Source organism: Trachemys scripta, chromosome 3 (assembly GCF_013100865.1).
Source record: "Trachemys scripta elegans isolate TJP31775 chromosome 3, CAS_Tse_1.0, whole genome shotgun sequence".
In the NCBI taxonomy this organism is placed as follows: domain Eukaryota; kingdom Metazoa; phylum Chordata; order Testudines; family Emydidae; genus Trachemys; species Trachemys scripta.
Window position 1 is genome coordinate 158,263,027 of NC_048300.1, and position 23,062 is coordinate 158,286,088.

Below are 23,062 nucleotides of genomic sequence, written 5' to 3' on the forward strand. Positions count from 1 at the left end.
ATGGCAAAACTCCTACTGATTTCATGGTGGGCAGTACTTCACCTTGAGTTTGTAACAAAATGTGAAAAAAATCAAATTTTTGTTGCAAATGTTTTGTAGTAAGTTACTATTCACCTGGGCTAGATTCTTTGCAGTGATCCAGAAGTGAAACTCTCTATATTTTATCACATTCCCTTGAGCTATCATTTCTTGTTTTCTGTAGTTCCCTAAAATGAATAACTTGTCCATATGTAAAGCCAAGGAGGAAGAATAATCCCTATGTTACAACCAGTTACACTACCTGATCCTGTTGCATGAAGAAGGAAGAACCAAAAGATCGAAGTGCCAATGCCAAAGAGTAGCCAAGTTCATGTCAGCTCTAGCAGTGCAAGTCATATTGGCCACCTCTGAGATCCTTAGTTGGGCAAAACTCCCTTTGGTGATTTTGTCTCTAATAAGGAGTTGAGGACTAGACTCATTATTAGTAGGGGTGGCTCTAGGCACCAGCAAAGCAAGCAGGTACTTGGGGCAGCCCATTTGCAGGGGCGGCAGGGATCCAGCATAGGAGCTGAGAACTAGCAAGGGGCCCTGGGAGTTGTAGTTCCTTGGTTAGCTCCCTGCCTATAGAGCCAGCCCTGGAGCAGGGAAAGAACTACATTTCCCAGCATTCCCTTGGCTACTACCAACAGGAAAGAGGGGGAGTGAGTGAGGAAGCTGAGACCTCATGCTGCAGCCTGCTGTGAATGGAGAGCTGCACTGTGAGTAGGGATACCATATTTTAACATTCAAAAAATAGGACACTCCATGGGGAGGGAGAGTAGACCCACCCTGCCCCCATCCACTCCCTCCGACTGCTCCCCACAGAAACCCCAACCCATCCAACCCCCCTGCTCCCTGTCCCCTGATCATCCCCTCCTGGGACCCCTGCCCCAACTGCCCCCCAGGACCCCACCTCCTGTCTAAGCCTCCCTTATCCTTGTCCCCAACTGCCCCCTCCTGAGACCCCCCCCAACATCCCTCCTAGGACCCCACCCCCTACCTGTCCCCTGACAAACCCCTGGGACTCCCATGCCTATCCAACCACTGCCTGTCCCCTGACTGCCCCCCCGAACATCTGCCCCATCCAACCCTCCCTTCTCCCTGTCCCTTGACTGCACCCCCGGAACCCCCTCCCCATACTCCAACCCCCCAGCCCCTTTACCGTACCACTCAGACCAGTGTGTCTGGCTTCGTGCAGCACCATACATGCTGCCGTGCTCCCCTGTGGAGCCATAGGCCCCCCCAGCACCTGCCTTCCAGATTTGAACACCTCAAAATTCAGGAGTGCTCAAGCTCAGTTTGGGCAGCTGTTACTTCATTTCTCCCAAATCAAATATACTGATCCACTGTAACTTGCTGTAGAAAAAATAGGATAAAAGTGAGCAAGAAATGCTTCCCAGTGGTTATTAGGACTGGAATTGCTATTTTCAACAGCCATTGCCTTTTGTTTGCTTGTTTGTTTGTTTAAAAGGAAGACAGTGATATTGCATTGGCAAATTCCCCATAGAAAGAAAGAGTGGAACAAAAGAATAATAAAGGCACCTCAACTTTTCCTCATTTATGTAGGAAGTTTTATAATATGCATCCAGATATCCTCCAATCACACAAGCTGAAAATTCTTCCACTTTACTGCACTTCTGTAACCATATGGGAACCAATCCTGTCGGTGTTCTGTGCACATCTAAAATTCCTGGTGAATGACCTGCCCTGGGAGCGAGTTACCAGTGACCCAGGGCTGCGACGGAAGGAGGGTGCAGGGCCGGCGGGGGGGAGAGCCCAGGGCTGGGGCGGCAGGAGGTGTGTGTGTGGGGGCAATGGTGGGGCGGTAGGGGGAAGCTCAGAGCTGGGGCGGCAGGGTGTGTGTATGGGGGAGAGCCCAGGGCTGGGGCAGCAAGGGGGTGCGAGTGGGGGGGCGAGAGCACTGGGCTGGGGCGGCAGTGGGGTGCGGGTCGGGGGGGAGAGCCCAGGGCGGGGGGGGGGGGGGGGGGGGGCGAGGCGCGGGGGGGGGGGCTGGGGGGCAGCCAAAACTTTTTTTGTTTGGGGCAGCAAAAAACCTAGAGCCGGCCCTGATTATTAGGGGCTTGTTGTATAATAATGTTCAACTCCAATTGGCTTTTTCATGGATACATCTGAGGACATATTTGGAATCTTTCTCGTACAAGTCAAAAACATAGCAGTCAGCAGCTTTGTGAATCAATAAGGGAGAATAACTAAGAGAGGGAGTGCAAATCCAAAGGTTTCTAACTCCTTAGGCATGTCCACACTACGGCCCTAAGTCGACCTATGTTAGGTCAACTTACAGCCACCGCAGTAATTACTGATGTCCACGCTACCCACCTTCTGTGGGTGGTGCACATCCTTTCCAGGAGTGCTTCCACCAACTGAAGAGGGGCAGTGTGTGGGGGGCTGAAAGCCAGGGCTTGAGCTCTGGGAAGCTCCACATGGGGAGCCCAGCTTGTCCCCCCACCCTCCGCCCTGCAGCTTTTGCCTCCCCATTCCTGCCTGGGCTTCACAATTCCCTGCTGCCAGCCCAGGGGCAGCGGAGCTCTGGCTGCCTGGCTTTCTTGTCAATTTCATGGTTCCAGCATGGAGCCCTGAAATTGACAAGGCAGCCAACAGCCAATGTAAGTAAGGCAGTGTCCACACAGACACTGGGATGCCCTAACTACACCAACATAAGCATATGCCTCTCCTGGAGGTGAAGTTATGCTGATGTAGTAGGGCACTTACATCAGTAGGACAAGGCTGTAGTGTGAACACTGACATAATTGTGTAGTGTAGACCAGGTCCCTTGAAAAGGGCTCTCCTGCAAAAATGACAGATTTGGACTAAAGGCTAATTTGAATCTTAAAGAAAATGATGTTTAACAGACATTATCACATGGACTCCTTGGTGGGGAGTGTGCATGAAACTACCAGTTCTATCATTGTAAAGTTGTTTCAGATGTCTTTTAAATATTTATTACAAAATCCTGAGTTTTGTAAACATTTTTTCCTGTTTGTGTTTAATATTTTAAGTAATTTGTTCTTGAAGAGAATAGTAAACATTAAAACAGTCAATTTTTAAAAATCTCGTATTTTTGCTCCAAAATAGAATTACAGAATTGTCATCTTTGTGTACATTTGTTACTAAGTGATATAAAAATATTTATAAATAACTATCTTAAAAGGGCATCCCGTTTACAGCTAGATGTTTAACTTTTAAAGTTCCGATTAAAACTGCTTATTAGAGGAAAATTAGGCATTTAAGACCCCAGAGAATACCTTTTATGAGCTTGTGGTACGCTGTTAATGTGTTCAGTGCTTGAGTAGCAAGTCAGGGTCTCGTGAATTGTAGAATTGTTTTCATGTTAGTTATACCCAGAGGAAGCAGTACGTTTTCTTCTTGTGTGGTCATTAACACATTTCTGCTATAATCAAATAGATAGGAGAATGTCAACACAAGCATTATAATTTAACAAAGAAAAGGGGGAGCATTGGCAAAATGTAATTGATCTTGTTTTAATAAAAAGCCAGTCTCCTCTCCATAGGTCACCTTTTATTAGCTCTGATCCTGCAAATACTTATGCACTTCTGTATACTGTAGTCTCTTGGGGGTCTGTTGGCCTGATTGTTAGAAAATCCGAACCCTTGCAGCTCCCATTGACTATTATGAGAGCTGTAGGTGCGCAATATCTCTCAAAATCTTGTATGTAAAATTACTCTCATCTGTATAAATTTGCAGAATCAGAGCCTATGTCTGCATTTAAAACTGACACTTTAGACATGCCAGTTCCACCCATCATGTCACTGTGATGCCCATCTGCACAGCTGCTGGCTGAAGTATCATTTACTCAAGGCCACCATAATTTTTAACCTGTTTGTTTAGTATTTTATAAGCTTGTTGTCACTTTGTATTTCTTTAACATATAATCTTGGTGTGTGCAGTTAGTATAATTTTAAAAAAGGATGGATTAAGTCTGACTTGAATCATTTACCATTAATTCAGACAGAAATAATTTTGAATCAGATACTTTACTTACTAAAAGATTTCTGAGGTTACAAATGCTTGCTCACCATGGCAAATAGTGGTAAGAATATTTAACTTGAACTTGCATGCTGCTTTAAGAAAAACAAATGGATACAGATATCATTATTATTATTTTATTTATTTATTTGTAGTACAGTTGTGCCCACGAAGCCCCAATCATGGATCAGGGCTTATTGTGCTAGGTACTGTACAAACACAAAGAGATGATCCACACCAAACACTTAGGGTATGTCTACACTACAATCCAGACTGACTCCCAGCTTTTGTGGACACACTTCTGCTAGTGTGTCCACAAAAGGACACATCTGAGTGTGTCTGAGCTAGCATGCTAAAAATAGTAGTGTAGCCATGGTAGCACAGGCAGCAGCAGCAATGGCACATGTCTCTGATATGACTGTCTTGTACAGATAACTGGACGTGGTCAGGTTTTCCCCACTCCCTGAGAAAGGAACCACCAAGGACTCTGTTATAGGCAGTTTCTTTCCAGGGGAAACAGCTAAAATACCCTGTGTCACAGCAAAGGAAGACCAAAAAACAGTGCCTCATTATTCATATGGGCTCTGGCAAATCACTTTCAGGAGAGCAGATAAACACAAGAAACAATGACTTTGCTATTGCCCTAACTTTCTGCTGTTTGTTTTTAAAATAGGGATGCAGAACTGTTCCTGCTGGACACAAGGAAGACTCAAGCTTTTAATGTGGGCTGGCTTGTATTTGATATCACTGTGACCAGCAATCATTGGGTGATTAATCCACAGAACAATTTAGGCTTGCAACTCTGTGTTGAAACCGGGGATGGTAAGTTACAGTTTATACCTCATTTTATATGCTTGGGGTGTGGCCTGCAAGCCTCCTGTGTGCAGGACCGATTTGAACTGCAATGGGTAAAAGTTGTATTCGCTGTTGGTAGGCAGGATGAGACTGCTAACTTGCCTTGTCACCTCCACAACATGTTCTCAGTGTAATAGAGTATGGTGACTTTACAAACTGGAGTGAACCTGATTACGCCTAATGAACACTTAGGTTAGGTAAGATTTATTGTATGGGACTGCCACTGATGATTACCCATAAGATGACAGGGACAAGATGGGTGAGGTAATATCTTTCATTGGAACAATTTCTGCTGATGAGAGAGACAAACTTTTTGAACTATACAGAACTCTTCTTCAGGTCTGCAACACTGAGGATACCCATAAGATGAACATTCATAGAGTTTAGATGGGCCCTTCTTTAAAAAAAAAAAAAAAAAAAGTATTGCCCTAGGTAGCACATGGCTTCATTTTTCATCCAAGACAAATTATCACAACAGTCCTCTATTGAAAATGATGATTTTTCAGGGCCCATAGCTCCTGCCCATGCTACCTCCAGAGCCCTGGCCTTGGCTAAACTACCCAGAGTCCTCTCCCCTAGAACCATCACTGAGCTGCCTCCTCTAGAGAACGATGTGGAGGAAGAAAGAACTGGGTTGGATGTTTTTTTCTTTCCTGTGAGAATTTTTGAGATTTAAAAAAAAAAAAAAAAATTTCCATCCTGAATTGGGACAAAAAGTTGAAATCTTAAAAAATTTCACAAACTGTTAAGTCAAAAACTTTTTTAGATTGGGTCAACTGATACATTTCAACCTTTTTAAAATATGACCTTTCTAAAAATATAGATAACTAAGATGTCAAAAGATCTGGTTTTCAAACCAAAATATTAAACTTTTATTTTGAAAATATATATTTTGAATGGGGAGATTAGTTGAAACCTACCTTATCCTGCAAAATTCCTGATCAGTTGTAAAGTGAATACTTGGACCCTATGGAGTAACCTGGGATAAAATTCATACCACTTTCCCTCCAATAGCTTTAAGGCAAGGAATGGAGAAGGGAATAACCCCAGTACCCTGCTGAATAAAAAAATCTGCCAGCTGACTAACGTAGTGACTTGTCTCTGCTCAACCAGACATTCATACCCCTGGCTATACTAGTCATTTAAAAGTATGTCTTCTAAACACAGCTGCATACAGTTTATGCGTAAATGAAAGTTTAGTTACAAAGAATATTCTAGAGAATTTAGCCACTGCATATACATTATTAAAAACCAATTAAAAGTGAATATACTAGTAAACTGAGTTATTATATTATCTCTGAAATGGTTTAACTAGCCCATACTCCACAAAAAGTCTTCCAAATTAAATTCTTGCCCTGTCAGTTTAGTATTTGTGTCGGAGGTCAGGTGATCTATGGTGTCAGTTAATCTGAACATTAGCTGACATGATGTTAATAAGGACCAGAAGAAATTCTGGGGTCAGGATTGATATTTTTCTTTTTTCCTATGTCTAGGCAGCACTTTCTCATTGTTAACGATCTGGATTCAGAAATTGCATTTCTCATTCATCAGTCTGTGAACATTCCCAGCTTTAGAAAGTTAGCAAGGCTCCTCAACTCCTTCTCTGATAGGTCCCCACACAGGCCCTTGCCTTATGAAGATATTGCCCGGTTTTATTCACTGATGTTAAGAGCTCCTTTTTGCTGAAGTTACTGTGGGGACAGATGTTTTCAATAAGTGAGACAATAATAAATAAATGAGGCTTCAACAGTTTTTCTGTCTTTTTTTTTTTTTTAATCTGGCGCTGCATTTTAGTATATGGTTCTTGGGAGACTGCAAATCTTTGACAAAGTAGCTTGCATGCAGGACCATAAGCTACCAAATGTTTGCAGGACCATAAGCTACCAAATGTTTGCTTCTGAACATAGGCACATCGGTGGGAATATCCTTGGTAATAAGTATGTACCCATTAGTAAGTGTTAGTAGATCAGGCTGTTAGGTAATTAACACACATTGGGGCTTTCGAAGGGGGTAAATCACCATCTTAATTTTTCAAGAAAGCTATTGGTTTAAAATTACTCTCTTGCTGTTATGGAAAATGCCTGTGAACTCTTAACTGAAAAATTACTTTGATTTCTTTCCACCAAAATGAGTTCTTTTTCAAAAACCATAATGCAGTGATCGGATAAAGTATCCTCCCACTATCATATTCTCTACTGACAGCTGGTGATTCTCAGCTAAATTCAGCTCTTGGTTACAGAAGTGGGCTAAATCCAGAGTAGCTGCATCATCTTCTGACATGCAGCAAAGACATATGTCTACTCATTCAAGAAATTATATAAAATTAATAGGGTTGTCAAGAGATTAAAAAATTAATCGTGTGATTAATCATTGTTAAACAATAATAGAATACCATTTATTTAAATATTTGTGGATGTTTTCTACATTTTCAACACAGAATACAAAGTGTACAGTGCTCACTTTATATTTATTTTTGATTATAAATATTTGCACTGTAAAAAAACAAAAGAAATAGTATTTTTCAATTCACCTAATACAAATACTGTAATGCAATCTCTTCATCATGAAAGTTGAACTTACAAATGTAGAATTATGTATAAAAACCCTGAATCCTAAAATAAAACAATGTAAAATTTTAGAGCCTGCAAGTCTACTCAGTCCTATTTCTTGTTCAGCCAATCGCTCAGGCAAACAAATCTGCTTACATTTGCAGGAGATAATACTGCCTGGTTCTTGTTTGCCTGACAGTGAGAACTGGCGTTCTCATGGCACTGTTGTAGACAGAATCGCAAGATATTTACATGACAGATGCGCTAAAGATTCATCTGTCCCTTCATGCTGCAACCACCGTTCCAGGGGACATGCATCCATGCTGATGATGGGTGCTGCTCGATAACTATCCAAAGCAGTGCAGACCGATGCATGCTCATTTTCATTATCTGAGTCAGACACCACCAGCAGAAGGTTGGTTTTCTTTTTTGGTGGTTCGGGTTCTGTAGTTTCCACATCAGAGTGTTGTTCTTTTAAGACTTCTAAAACATGCTCCACACCTTGTCCCTCCTCAGATTTTGATGGCACTTCAGATTCTTAAACCTTGGGTCGAGTGCTGTTGCTATCTTTAGAAATCTCACATTGGTACCTTCTTTGGGTTTTGTGAAATCTGCAGTGAAAGTGTCCTTAAAATGAACAACATGTGCTGGGTCATCATCTAAGACTTCTGTAACATGAAATATATGACAGAATGCGGGTAAAACAGAGCAGGTGACATACAATTCTCCCCCAAGGAGTTCAGTCTCAAATTTAATTAATACATTAATTTTTTAACAAGTGCCATCAGCATGGAAGCATGTCCTTCTGGAATGGTGGCCGAAGTATAAAGGGGCATATGAATGTTTAGCATATCTGGCATGTAAATACCTTGCAATGCTGGCTACAAAAGTGCCATCCAAATGCCTGTTCTCACTTTCTGGTAATATTGTAAATAAGAAGAGGGCAGCATTATCTCCTGTAAATGCAAACAAGCTAGTTTCTCTTAGCGATTGGCTGAACAAGTAGTAGGACTGGGTGGACTTGTGGGCTCTGAAGTTTTACATTGTTTTGTTTTTGAGTGCAGTTATGTAACAAAAAAAACTACATTTGTAAATTGCACTTTCACACCAAAGAGATTGCACTACAGTACTTGCATGAGGTGAATTGAAAAATACTATTTCTTTTGTTTATCGTTTTTACAGTGCAAATATTTGTAATTAAAATAATATACAATTTGATTTCAATTACAACACAGTATACAATATATGTGAAAATGTAGAAGAACATCAAAAATATTTCTATTTTTTAACAGTGTGATTAAAACTGTGATTAATTCTCCTTGCAAAACTAATATGAAAAATAAAAATAGGTGATTTCCTGTCTGCCTCCCAAAAATTGATATTGCATTATTCCAACAATATATTTTTAATCCATACATTACTATCCCTATTCATCAGCAATTATTGTAAATCAATATACTCTCAGGATGACTACCTACAAGGTGATATAGAGCAGAACACTGAAAAGCAGTATGTGTTCGAATTGTGGTGCTGCCTAAAGTTATTGGTTGCTTGACACTTCCCATTATGAGACTCTGTTTTAGGTTGCTTATAACTTGCCAAACTTTAACCATTTGGGCTGAAATTTTCCATATGAAGTGTATGCTTGAGGCTGCATTTTTTTTTTTTAAATTTCAGCAAAATTGGTTCAGCCTTTGCTAGAAAGAGAAGTGGGGGAGCCCACTTTGTTTTGCCGATGCTAAAAAAATGCTTACAGCTGTTTCATTGAGAAATTCCATGGTTTAGAGCTAGTGCTTGAAATTAGACAGAGCGATTGCCCTCATGTCAGGGATGTGCCTTTTGCTGTTCCATGGAATACCACCCAGATCTGGCTACATTATGAATCTCTAAAAAATCTCAGTTCATTCATTCTCTGCAGAGACTAGTTGGAGTTTGGCAACTGAATTATCCAAAGATTCCATCTGCATTGAACATGGTCCAGCCCGGGGCAGCAAGGGCTGAGTAGGATTTTCCCTGCAATTGCAGCTCCTGGCTGCTGTGGGAAAAAATAGTATGTGATCATGTAATTAAAGAAGGTATCATAACTAGGCTTGGAAGGATTAGATTTATATTGGTATATGTCAGGGCTGGTTGATGCAATAAGTCTACCTAAGTTACACTACTTCAGTTACATAAGTTGCGTAACTGAAGTCGACGTAACTTTGGTCAACTTATTGCACTGTCTACATCACGCTGTGTTGACAGGAGATGCTTTCCTGCTGACTTATCTTATGCTTCTCGGGAAGCTGGAGTACAGAAGTTGACAGGAGAGTGCTCTGCCACTGATTTAGCAGGTCTTCATGAGACCCTCTAAATCGAAACCATTGCATCAATCGTAGCAGTGCCAATCTAGCCGTAAGTAAAGACATGGCCTCAGTCAATGTTGATTTCACTGCACACACAGAAACTGAGCAAAAATATTTCCATTGGTAATAATCAATATTTACAGATAGGCAAAGTAAGAAAAATTCTGCTTGAGAACTTATTACAGTTTGATTTAAGGATATTTCCTTTGTATATGTTGACAATATGTATTTTAACTGTTATAAATTTTTAGCTATTTGAATCGCCACATCTACTGCATTAAATAATTATGGTTTTAACTCCTTCCCACCACCCCATAATTTCCCACGAGTGTGAAAATGTAAATTGGAAAAAATTGGAAAAATGTATCAAAATTATTTAAAAAATGAATTCTTCCTAGCCTAATCATAATGCATATTATCCAGGGGGTTAAATTAGGGTTGCACGGGCAACCTTAATACTGGCATTTCTTAACTTTTGAGTGGTTGGCTTTGCATCCTTAGAATATGTCTACACTGCAGTGTAAGAACAGGGTTCGAACTCAGGCCCAAGCCTAACCCTCCATCCGTCTACACACAAGTCATGCTTGAGACCAGGGCTTAGTCTCAAGATCCCATGGGGTGGAGGGTCTGAGACTGAGTGAAGCTGGGATCCAGTATTCAAGCTTTATTGCTTTGCGGTGTAGACTCAGGCCCACTAGAATCATACTATGGGAGTCCACCAAAAGTGTTCCACAATACCATCGTCCGACTTTTTTTGTCTTCTGGACAGTCAAGTTCTGTGAACAGTCAAGTTTTCCCACACTACACCATGAATGAAGGACTAGAATGACCACATTTTGGGAGGGTGGTAGGAAGTCTGGGATATGAGTGGTAGGTCTCGGATAATAATGCTGGAGTCCCAGGGTTCAACAATTCCTAACCTAGGGTTACGAATGAGTGTAGATGCTCCAGCCCTAGGTTAACAAACCCAGGGTCTACTAACCCTGTGCTTACATTGCAGTGCAGACATACATTTAATGTTCTTTAAACATAGTTTTTTGGGTGGAAACATGGATATAAAACACAGTATTGGATATAAAACAGCATTCCTACTGCAGAATAAATTTTACCTGCTTTTTTTCAGGGGCTTCATGTAAATTCATCTTCTTTTAAAGAGTTAAATACTTACAAGTTAATATTCTTGAATACCTTATGGGAGGCATTCAGTACGAAAATTTGGAAAGAAAAAGGTGAACCGATTTGTTGGTACTAGCATCAAAATTCAGTAAATAATGAGAGATTGTATAGGTAGAAAGTAATCTTTTAACTTACACATTGAAGAAATTGTATAAGTACAGCTCATCTTTATATAGATTTTACTCCTGTCTAGTTCCCCAAGTCAGATAAGCAGAAAATTACCTATCTGTTAAGTGCAAGTGCCACAGGCAGTTTTAAATTCTATGCCTGACTTGTCTGATTTTTGTGATGTTTCAGCTAAATGAAGATCTTCATTTTGAAAGGTAGTTCCCCTCTTTCCCCACTCTTTAAACTTTTCAGTTTATTCATGCCAGAAGAATGCCCATCCATAGTGAGTAAAGATTTTGGTAAAGTTCTAGGAGAAAGTTATGCTGTGCTACGTCCTTAGTTTAGTAATTGGAAAATCATCCTTAGATACTTTTAGAATTTTGGGCTTAAGGTTTTCATTATTTTTGTTGAATTGCTTTTATTTCTGGAAACTATTATACTATAAACATAGAACACTGAATGACATGTTTGTGCACAGATGGAATATGTATTTTTACACGACTCAGTATGTAACAGATTCTGTTCCTCAGTCATTGAACCCCCTCTCCCCGCCTCCCATCTATTTTATATGTGCATATGGGGCTTGATCCAGGGACCATTCGACTCCATGGAAAGCCTGCCATTGACTTCAGGGGGCATTAGAACAGACCCCTGATCCCAGGGCCACCCAGAGGATTCAGAGGGCCTGGGGCAAAGCAATTTTGGGGGCCCCTTCCATAAAAAAAAAGTTGCAATACTACAGAATACTATATTCTCATGGGGGCCCCTGTGGGACCCGGGGCCTGGGGCAAATTCCCCCACTGCCCCCCACTCTGGGAGGCCCTGCCTGATCCTGCAGTCCTCAAGAAAAATTCCCTGTGACTTCAACTGGAGCTCTAAGTGAGTGAGGAATGCAGGACTGGGCTGTGCACTGGCAAAAGCAGAGATTTTAGGCCCTGTTTCTCAGTTAAGATCCATGGGTACAGAACATTGCATCCAGCTGGAGTCCCAGTGACATAAATGGGATTCTGCTTGGGTGCTAGGGTCCATGCCAGGGGATCCAGATGCAAGATTGGGACCCAAAGTGATAAGCTCTTTGAGGACAAGACTGTATTTATTTGTATGTATTTCTATGGCACCTGCTCAATATGGCCCCAGTCATGATCGAGCCTTCCAGATGCTACTGCAATACAATATTGATTAGTAATTATTTTTTCAATGTCATTTGTAGAAGAATTTTCGGGGAATTAGAAAAATGGATATTTTTCTTGAGCCATCCCACTTGGTGAAGTCTGAAAAATAATGTTTACATTAAAAATCTAAATGATTACTATTTTAAAACAATAGTGCATTAAGAATAAGAAATGTCTGGTTAATGTAGTTCATATTTTTTTCCCTTGAAAATGCTGAAAACGTACAAATGTTCACATGGCATTGTAATGTGTTTTTTCTTTAAGATGTATTTAGTATCACAGCCATCCTTTGGTATGAAATGTAGCCATTTTTCTGTTAATGGGACATATATTGAATAGTAAAAATGAAGAGTTGCATAACACATATGGAAGCTGTCAACATATAATTTACCATTTCCCTGGAGCTGTGGTAAATTAAGGATCATGTGGGTTTTTTTATTTTTTAAATGTCTGCATTTATCTCCTCAGTATTCTTCTTGCTGATTCCATCCTTTTGATGCTGAAAGCCTCTGTGGTGTTTAAAATGAGGTGATCTCTTTCACACTGATACAAGTGGGGTACTAGATGAATTCCAACATATCATTTATGCAGATGCAGAAGCAATTTGAAAAACTTCATTGTATGCTGAATATCGAGCATGCACCCCATAGGCCTCTAAAAATGGTGTGAGTGACTCAGCACCTTTTGTTTTCATGCCTAACATTGGTATAATTGGAAATTAGTGACAGTTTGCACATCATTTGTGCTACAGGAACATAAGAACCCACGGTAGAGGAAAAAGTATCAGTATTTCTTTTGCTGTCATGTTTTTCACTCTAGAGAGAACTCAACACGTTCTCTCCTAAATACAAAGGAGAAAGAAGATGTAGCTCTGTAACATCAAGGACAGAAAATCCACAGAGAGAGCAGACTGCAGACACACAGATCTCAGTTCAGCTTCAAGGAGAGCTTTCAGACCCTGCACTTTCCATGCAGCTTTCTATGCCCATGCTGCTCTTGGCTCTTTCTCCTGTTGCTGAGCATTATGGGATTAGAATCTCAGAGCAACTTTGAAAGAGTTAAAGCTGCTTCTAGCAGCATTTATTATTGTGAATTGGAATTCTGTCAGTGTTTGAAATGTGCATGCTGTGTGGAGCAGCTGCCCCAAGTCTGCCTCCATTACCTAAACTGGGTCCAGGGAAGCCCAACTTGGAGTGATGTGCTCTCTCTCCTCTCCCCCAGATTTGAGGTAGCTCCTGCCCCATGTGCTGCCCACAGAGAGGGAGATTGGCCACTTGTGCCATGTGCTGGGTTTTGGGGATGGTTGGAGCCTGGCCTGCCTCTTTCTCTTTCACCCCCCTCCTACCCCATGAGCCTCCATTTCTTACCACCTGGGAATTGGGGAAGATCCTGCCTCCTATAGTGCCTCAAGGGTGAGAGAATAACTGGGCCACTGGGACCACATGCTGCGTTGGGGCTGGCCAGCTTCCATGCAACATCTGGTGGCGATGGAGGTGATGCTTTCATGGCGGCATGAGCCTGGCCTTTGAATGTTCCATGATTTTGGCAGGCTGCCAAAGTTTTCCTCAGGCAAGTCAGAGAGAGCATTACTTGTACTTTTACTTGTATTTTACTTCTACTTTTGTTTGTATTTTTAATTTATGTCTCAGCCAAATTTGAGTGGAATTTCATGGGACAAAGAAAAGGCATTTTATAGAGCAAGTGGATCCTCCCAATGGAGAATACCAAAGGTCTACTGCAAACAATTTAGGTGTGAGAGCTTCTCAGAGAAAAATGGTTGCAAGAATGCTTTCTAATGGAAAATCTTAGGCAACCTAAATATATGAATACCTACTTGCTCCCCCTATAATTATTATTCTGGTAATGCTTGAAGGCTAGAGTGAGGATCAGGGCCACATTGTACTGGGTGTCCCCCGTCTCCTTGTGTGTCAGTGAGCAACCCTTCCTTTTAGATCCTTTCTTCATTTTTTTCCTCCATGAGGCCCATCAATATTAATCCACCAAGTATGGGGCATTTGTTTGATATATTGCCCATCTATTAGCTATATCTCTATTTGTAGGTAAACTGAGCCACATGAGTCTGTGCATTCCATGATGCCTCTGCTTGTAGATAAAGTAGATTATGAGCTCCTTAAAAGAGGGACCATACGTTACAGAACTGAGTACACATTTGGATCTTAAATAGTAGAAACACTAGGCCTGAGACTGTAGTCACTCATACTAGAAAGCAAGGTGGGTGAGGTAATATCTTTCACTGGACCAACTTCTGTTCGTGAAAGAGACAGTCTTTTGAGCTTAAGCAGATAGAGAACATCAGACGTGATTTCACTGTGATCAGTTGACTTTCACTGGGATAAATCTGAGTTCAGAATCAGGCCCACTGCATCACTTAGATAGTTGCCAGCATTCCAGATGCAAAAAATAGGAGTTTGGTTAGTTTTATTTGAAGGCTATTGGCTCTTTTTAACTCTTCTAATAGATGACTGAAGAATCCAATCTCTCCCTATTTTATCCTCTTGCTGAAAATATACTAAGCATGCCAAGAAAACTGAAAGACTCCCACATACCATTCACAGTTTAAGTGCATTAAATTTAAAGAATAGGTCAAATATTTAAAGGGCCATATTTTTATATGATTACAACATTTTTCTTTTAAATAATATATCATACTATAGTAGAATATACTGTTCCATGGCTCCTCAGATGTTCATAAATTATCCAGGGAGCTTGCCTTAAAGTGCTTTTCAAATACCACTTTCAACAAGTATAGATAAACCACAAAAAATATGTAAAATTAATTTTGCTGGTTGGACTTAAGGCAACAACAGGAAGATTGCCGGAAGTTAAAGCTAAAACTTCAGCTTTGACTTCGGCCTAGGCATGGTGGGACTTGAGTGGCCTGACTTTGTTGGGCCTAGGCAGTGCAACACACAGACTCTACTTGATCCCACATTGTTCTTGAGGGGGGGTTTTGTGTGCATGTAGTTAACTGAAACAAAGGGGAAAATATTAAGGGAAAGTTTTATTCCATCCAATTCAAATCCTTTCTGCCATGTAGCCCCCACTGTTCTCCCTTTTATGAGAGATTAAGAACAGAAGTACAAGCTGTACTGCATGCAGGGGCTGTAGAAAAAGTACCTTTAATTTACAGAAAGAAGGGGTTCTACTTTCTAATCCTGAAGGAAAAATTGAGGTTTCAGACCAGTTATGGATCTCAGGGCTCTAAACAGATATGTCAGGAAGTTTTAATTCAGAATGCTATCTCTGGCTCTGATTATTTCCCTCCCTGTCAACCCTGGATTGGTTTGCTGCTGTTGACCTCAAAGATACATATTTCCACATTCCCGTAAGACCATCTCACCACAACTATCTACATTTTGTCCTTGGTTTGGATCATTTCCAATACAGAGTCTTACCCTTTGGCCTCTCCACTGTGCACAGGGATTTTATCAAATGATTGACTCCAGTAGCAGCACATTTAAAGAGACAAGGGATCTTTGTTTTCCCTTGCTTAGATGATTGGGTGCTCAAGGCCCTGTAGGAAAAGGATTTAAACAAAGCCATTCAAGTCACTTTTTCTCTGTGTGAAAACATAGGTCTTCTCATAAACAAAGAGAAGTCGCTTCTGATTACATCGCAAAAGATTCCCTTCATTGGGGGATCCTCAATTCCATAAGGGAGACAATTTTGGAACTAAAGACCACTATACAGAGACTGCTGCTGCAAGCCTCTCAGAGGATAATGTATTTCCTGGAGTTAATGGGCTTCATAGTATCTGCAACGAATATGTCCTCATATACCAGAGTCAGAATGAGGCCACTTCAGCATTGGCTATTAAAGAACTTCAAACACAGTATGGACAATATGCTCAAAATACTCACCATTCTGAGAAAGGTGCTTCTTTCTAATATGGTGACTGAAACCACAAGATGTCCTCAAGGGAGTATTGTTCAATCCACTTCCTCCTTTGCAAACAATAGATGAGTCCAGAATAGGCAGGGGCACACACCTCCTCAACCTTTACATTTGAGGTCTTTGGAACGATAAGGAATCCTTACTACACATAAATGTGTTAGAACTGAAGGCCATTCAGCTGGTTCTCAAGGCATTTCTTCTGGAGATTCAGGATGTGGTAATCCAGGTGGCCATGGATGACATGTCTGCAGTTTATTATGTGAACAAACAAGGAGAAACTTAATCATCTCACCTATGCCATGAGGTGACAAAACTTGGACTGGTGTATCCTATACAACATTTCTCCAATTGCCTTATGTGTTGCAGGACGACACAGGGAGCTTGCAGATCATCTGAGCAGAGATTCCTTGCAGATGCATACATGGTATCTTAAGGACTCAATGATTCAGAACAGTTTCAACCTTTGGGGAATTCATGACCTAGATCTAGTCACTGAAAGATTCATTACAAAATGTGCTTGTTTTTGCTTGAGACCAGGCTCAGATGAACAGTCATTGAAGGACACATTCCTCCTACATTGGAGAATGTGTCTGGTGTAAATGCATTTCTCCTAACCCTCAAAGAAAATAAAACAAGATTCGCCAGAATGATTCTAGTTGCCCCAGCATGATCAAGACAACATGGTATAAGGAATTACTCCATCTGTTCAATGGAAAATACAAGATTTGGAAAAATCATGCTCCATTAAAGTGCAGTGAATTCTTATTAATGCTCAAAAACCATCTACCAAAGCAGCTACAATTTCAAATGGAAGAGATATGTTATCTGGGTAAGTAATAGGAGTATTGATCCAGTTTCTGTCCCTATGCAACTGGTTTTGGAATACTTGTTACACTTAAGGACAATGGGCTTGTCTCCCTCCTCCATTAAAGTCCAATTAGCAGCAACAGCAGCATTCCATATTACACTGATGGTAAATCCATAATGCACAAACAATTTGGCAAAAAGCTTTTTAAAAGGTTTATTGAATCTATATCCCCCAATTTGGGACCCTGTCCCTCCATGGAATTTGAACTTAGCTTTAACATGAGCTATTCTTTGTTTCATCTCTCTGTGAAGACAGCCTTTATAATAGCAATCATTTCTACTAGCAGTGTCCATGTGCTACATGCATTGATGCTGGACCCCCCGATACTGCCTTTCATAAAAAATAAGATGGTTCTTAGATCAAACCCTAAATTCCTTCCAAAGGTGGTTTCAGAATTTCATGTAAATCAAAGTATATATTTACCTATTTCTTTCCCCAAAAACTATTACAGGTAAAGGGAAATCTAAATTATGTTCCTTAGATGCGAAGAGAGAGCTCTCATTCTACCGGGACAGAACTAAGAGCTTTAGGTCTTCTCCCAAATTATTTATTTCATATGCTGGTTCTTCAAGGGGTCAGGCCATTTTAGCACAATCCCGCTGTAGGTGGATCAGGCTGTGTATTGAAGAGTGTTACCGTGCAGCTTCACTCTCTAGAGTACATTCCACTAGAGGAGTTGTGACATCTGTAGCATTCACTAAGCATATTCCCCTTATTGATATACGGAGGGCTGCTACATGGATCTCCATGCATACTTTTACAAGACATTTATGCACTGGCTAGGACATCCAGGTCTGATGCACAGTTCGGCGGGGGAGTACACAGTTCGGCGGGGGAGTACATTGTTTAGGTAGGACTGTGCGCCCTCCTTCCAATTTACAGTACTGCTCACCAAACCAACCCAAGAATAGGAATATACAGAGGATTCTCAAAGAAGAAATGAATGTTACTTACTTGTAACAGGAGTTCTTCGAGCTGGACTCTGCATATTCACTTTCTCCATCCACCTTCCCTTCTCTTGCAGAGTCCTATTTTAGGGTTAGTTCATATTCCACTTTAGTGATTGGAAGAAACTGAGGTGGCAATGCGTGCCATGCCTCTTCTCTGACCAAGCAAAGGGCAGGGAAAGGAAGGGTGGCACTACAACTAGAAGATTCCATCATCCCGGATGCACTTGGTCAGTGCATCCCCAAGAGTGTGAATGTTCAAAGTCCATCCTGAAGAACTCTAGTTACAAGTAAGTAAGCATCATTTATCTTCATTGGTTTGCGAAGTGCATGCTGGCATATTAGGATAGAGAAGGTTATGGGAGCTCTCTGGATCCTCATCTTGAAAAGTAATTGCTGACTGCTGTGCATATTTTTTTCAAGAGTAGGGATTGGTCCTTGTTCTGGCTCAGTGAGCTGGGTGCCAGTTGATCACCAGCTTGCTGCCCTCCACTTCAATGTTGATGGTATTTTTGTGATTCTGTATGTACATACAGTACTGGAGATATGAGCTTTGAAATCTTTCAGGATTAAAGGTGCGAGATAAATGTAACTGTGATCTAATTATTAATAGAAGAGTTAACTGACTCCTGTGAAGAGTCAGAGATGCACTTTGCCATTTGATATGACTCTGAAAGGGGTGGTGCAACCTGAGTGATGCAACAACTTTTGGAATATATCACACTAATACTATATCATGGAGAATTGTGTCTCAAGAGGACCTGAACCTACGGTTCTCCCAGTGAAATCAAAAGAGGGTTTGCTGGCACGTGGAGTAAGAACTACAGGTTTTGGCTGCAAAGAATAGAACAGTTTTCAAAATTTTGCAAAGTGAATCTGTCTTTCTCTCTCTCTCAAGCTAATCTGTTTAGATATATTCAGGTTTGAGTAATAACTGTTCCTGTCACTAGCCATTCAAGACTTTTTGATAAACTAATGTTGACAGACCTTGTTAAGCATTAACTTATCCACTTCCCTTGCCACAGTGTAGCACACCTCCTGAAATCTGCACTACAGATGAAGGTTTAGTCTGGGAGCAGTGGCTAACAAGCAAGCCGTTAGCACATTGGATGAAGTAGAGTAGGGACAGGGAGCTTGAGGCAGTTCAGAGGCATGGGGTTTGAGGGATCCCCAGGTTTAGGGAGGGGCAAACTTCTATATTCTTTGGTCTGAGTGGGATTCCTGTTCTTCCCAGGGAGCAGTCTTATGGACGCTCTGTAAACACAAATTCTTAGATTCTTTCAGTAGTCTGCACAGAAATAACCTACAGGAGACAGTACATAGTTTGATATGTATTTAGATAAATTAGGGTAATTACCAAATGTAAAATGTAGCTACTTGTGGAAAAGTGTATATTTATATGGAATCATCTGAAAGATGCAATTAAACCTAAGGCATATAATAAACCAAGGTAGATAATGGGACTCAAAGTGTTTAGAAGTAAAATGTCAGTTGGACTTTTACCATTGACTTGAGTTCTGGTAGAATTGTGTCCTTATCCACAGTAGAGTTGGAGGAAAAAACCTCTTTTCCTAAAAAAAACTTAGTTTGGCTACTCAAAAGATCAAATAAACAGAAGGTATAGAGCCACATAAACTGCTTCTGTGTCTAAAAAGAGTGCGGGTTATGGGCTTCGATTTTTTTTTTTTATGGTTTATATCTCTATACCTTGAGTAAGTAAGTAAACCTTAACTTGTGGAATCTTAATAGTCATCTCACTGCTGAAGTCTAAAGGAAACCAAGAGGAAACTTAATAATATTAAAAGTTATTTTAAAGGGTGTTCACATGGGTTTGAAGGGTATTTTGCTTCTCACACAATATCCACCTTTGTAAATTCAGTGAACCTAGATTTAAATTTAGAGAACCTACACACATCTTTTACAGTCCTCAGTACATAAATCTAATAGGATTCCTAAAATGTCTGCCAGTAAGGTATTAATCTTTTACAGATAAAATTAAAATTCTGAAAGTCACTGGAACAAAAAGAATTCCCTCTAGAAAAGTAAAGGAAACCTGGAACTTTGTGGTAAGTGGCTGGTCGGTCCATGTTGTAATGAATAGAGAATAGTCTGTACAGTGTTTCATATCTGACCTGCTACAAGACTTGAACATTCAGAGATTAATTTTAATGTGTTATTTCATAGTCATTTAAATAGATGAAGAGAAGAATTAGATAAACACAAAACTAAAAAGCCATTTAAAAATAAAATCAGAAGCTTCAACAAATAATTTTTCCCTTCTAGTCAAAAAAGCAATTATCAAAATAGTTCAGAATATGTTGCCAGTTACTCTGCTCCAAAACTGCTAACTTTCTCAGTTCTTCTTTTGCCTTTGCTGGGTTCTCTGTCACTGGAAACATCTTAAACCAATTTAAAGTGCTACACCTGAATAAACATGTTGTAAAAGTGTTTATGTATTGAAGTGGGTCAGTTCAAGGTATGGTATTTGGCTGGAACTTCTAATTTCTCTTTTTACAGCAAAAGGGCTGCCAGAAGGAGGAAGTCTGAGCTGAATTAATACATTTGTTACAGTGGAAGTAGAATGGAAACTGCTTTAACCACAAATCAAACTGCCTCTTTCATTTACGCCAGTGATAGAGTTTTTCTAAGAAATATAGACTCTGGCAAGGAGCCACTGTAAGTTTGCGTTTAAAAGGAAACCTATAGGCTTATTTGTTTAAGGTTTACTCCTATGATTATTTGTAAGGTCTTTTTCTAGTAAAATTAAGTTTAATGGCATTATACAGTACATTTGTGAGGCAGATGCTCCCCTTTATTATCCTTGTAGCTATTTAACAAACCTTCCAATCTATTAGGACAATAGTTGAATGCCCTGATACTGCCCACACCAGTGCATAGACTATTTCTTTACCAATACCTTCACATTTACAGGACCTCTGTGTCCCCCACCCTTGCACAGCTGCACAGCTTCATGTGACACTGTCTCATTTTCTGACGGTTGAAGGGCTCTGCATAATACACGTACACACAAAAGTGTTTATGCTGCCAAAATAAATTCTGTTAAGAGCAAGGGTTTATTTGTTAAAATGTCACTGATGCAGTTTCAATGACTTGTTTTGCTTACTTTTCTTCTAGGGAGGGTCAGTTCCTCCAATACAGTGAGGTTACCACACAGTCCTGACTGAACAAATATTTCAAAGAAGTATGTACATCCCTTAGGAGCAGAACCGGAGTCAATCATGTACATATTTCAAACTCTTTTATATTTCTCCTGAAAGATTGAGTGCCCCCGTATCTATAGTAATGACTTCACATGAACTTGGAGTAATGCTTTACATTGTTTAAAGCATAACTATATTTATTGCCTACGCTTCTCATTCCTACTGATTTGAGTTAGGGAAATAGAATTCTAGATTTAACATACTTGTGATGTAAAATAAGATGACTGCATCATGTTATCCTTTTCCAAGAGGATAGAAGTTAATGGAGTTGATTTATTTCTTTGCAATAGATCAGTACATATACCACTGAATTAATATATCAGGGTTTTGTGTAGAATGTGTAGACAGTGTTTTCATGCAGTGGTAGACTGTGAAGTTGTTGAAACTTTTGTAAATAAATCTGTTGAGTTCTCTTCCTTTTAGATTACATTCAACAAAATAAGGCTAAGGTTTCTAATATTGTAATTTCAGGATCATGGGTAAAATCCTTGCCCCAATGAAGACAATTGCAAAAATGACATCATTTGGGCCAGGATTTCACCCATATATTTATCTGGCAACCAGAAAAAGCAAAATTTGACAGTATGTGTGGTATTAATTGTATGTCTGCATTATTTTATAGGTCGTAGTATCAATGTTAAATCAGCTGGCCTTATAGGAAGACAAGGGCCTCAATCAAAGCAGCCATTTATGGTTGCATTCTTCAAGGCAAGTGAAGTGCTTTTTCGATCTGTCCGAGCAGCCAACAATAAAAAGAAAAATCAGAACCGCAACAAATCCAGTAGCCATCAGGATTCTTCCAGGATGCCCAGTGTAGCAGGTAAGATGAAGAAGCCATAGTACCATCTATATAGTGGGCATCTGTGAGTACAACCGCAAGTTGGCACATTTCAAAAGTTAGGTGCTGTGAAATAAATGTGTCCATTCTCAGGTTATTTGGTCCAGTTGAATAATGCAATGATGGTTCAACAGCCTCAGTCTTCTTGGCTGATGAATTATTCACTGAGAACTTTGGCTGGGAAAAGGTGAAAGATCCAACTCAAATTAAAGAAACAGTCAGTAATGAGATTGAAAATGTGTAAATCAGCTACAGCTACCAGTACATGTCTTGCTCGGTTAAATGTGTACTGGGCTGTGTGAACTTTTAATATACTAGAGGGTGATTGGGTAACTCAGTATACTTTTTCAATGTTTTACCAGTGCAGGTGAGCCATCCAACTAAAATTCCTTCTCGCAAATAGCAGTGTACATGGTATGCAGATAATTAAAGTACTACTTATTCCAAATGTGGTGAATTTGAACCTTTTGATAAGTCACTTAAATGGTTCTTATATGAAAACTATTTTCCATGTCTCATCTTTCAGAGAAGAAAAAGCTATCTAGTGGGATGAGTGCAATCCATTTGTTGTTTTAGACAACTCAGATTTCTCTTGGTGTTATAAATCCACATGGTATCCCTAAATGCTAGTATGCCTTGTGCAATTTGATCTCTTTCTTACTTGAAAGGTGTTGAAAAACTCACATAGTCAGACACTAATGCAAACAAGGATGCTCAAGGTGGTTGCTTGCTCCATCAGGTGTCTGGAATTAATTATGGTCAATAAATTATTTCCTGATATGTTTCCAGTTAGAGGAATATGAAGAACTTGTTTGAAATTCAAGATCTCCCCCTTTTGAAGAAACCTTAGTTTTCCTTTTTGGGGACAGGACCTGCACATCTAAATATGTATCTTTTAGAGGATACTATAGTAGAGTATAGTACTAGTGGATCAAGAATTTTTCTTGAAAGCTGTTGCCAGCCTCTCCAACATGTCCATTATGTAAGTAAATTAGTGCCCTGGAATGCAGTTTTGTGGCCAGAATTCAGCCATAGGGTGGCATTC

At 40.1% G+C, this 23,062-nt stretch overlaps 1 protein-coding gene and 1 long non-coding RNA gene across 8 annotated transcripts in view; one reads left to right on the top strand and one right to left on the bottom strand.

The window, feature by feature from the left end:
• Positions 1-18,575, bottom strand: part of LOC117875218 — a 40,758-nt gene extending 22,183 nt beyond the window's left edge. For 4 of the 5 annotated variants that reach the window (XR_004645220.1, XR_004645222.1, XR_004645223.1 and 1 more), the window contains exons 1-2: positions 16,110-16,835; positions 3,282-3,424 (exon numbers count right to left, since the gene is read on the bottom strand). This is a non-coding gene — a long non-coding RNA (uncharacterized LOC117875218). Of the gene's footprint in view, positions 1-3,281; positions 3,428-16,109; positions 16,836-17,965 lie in introns of those variants that run through there. The other variant, XR_004645221.1, reaches the window with a different exon arrangement.
• Positions 1-23,062, top strand: part of BMP5 (bone morphogenetic protein 5) — a 73,055-nt gene that overhangs the window by 33,073 nt on the left and 16,920 nt on the right. For all 3 annotated transcript variants that reach the window (XM_034766298.1, XM_034766299.1, XM_034766300.1), the window contains 2 exons: positions 4,697-4,845; positions 21,802-21,999. In XM_034766298.1, the coding sequence (XP_034622189.1) occupies positions 4,697-4,845; positions 21,802-21,999 (347 nt within the window). The remainder of the gene's footprint in view (positions 1-4,696; positions 4,846-21,801; positions 22,000-23,062) is intronic.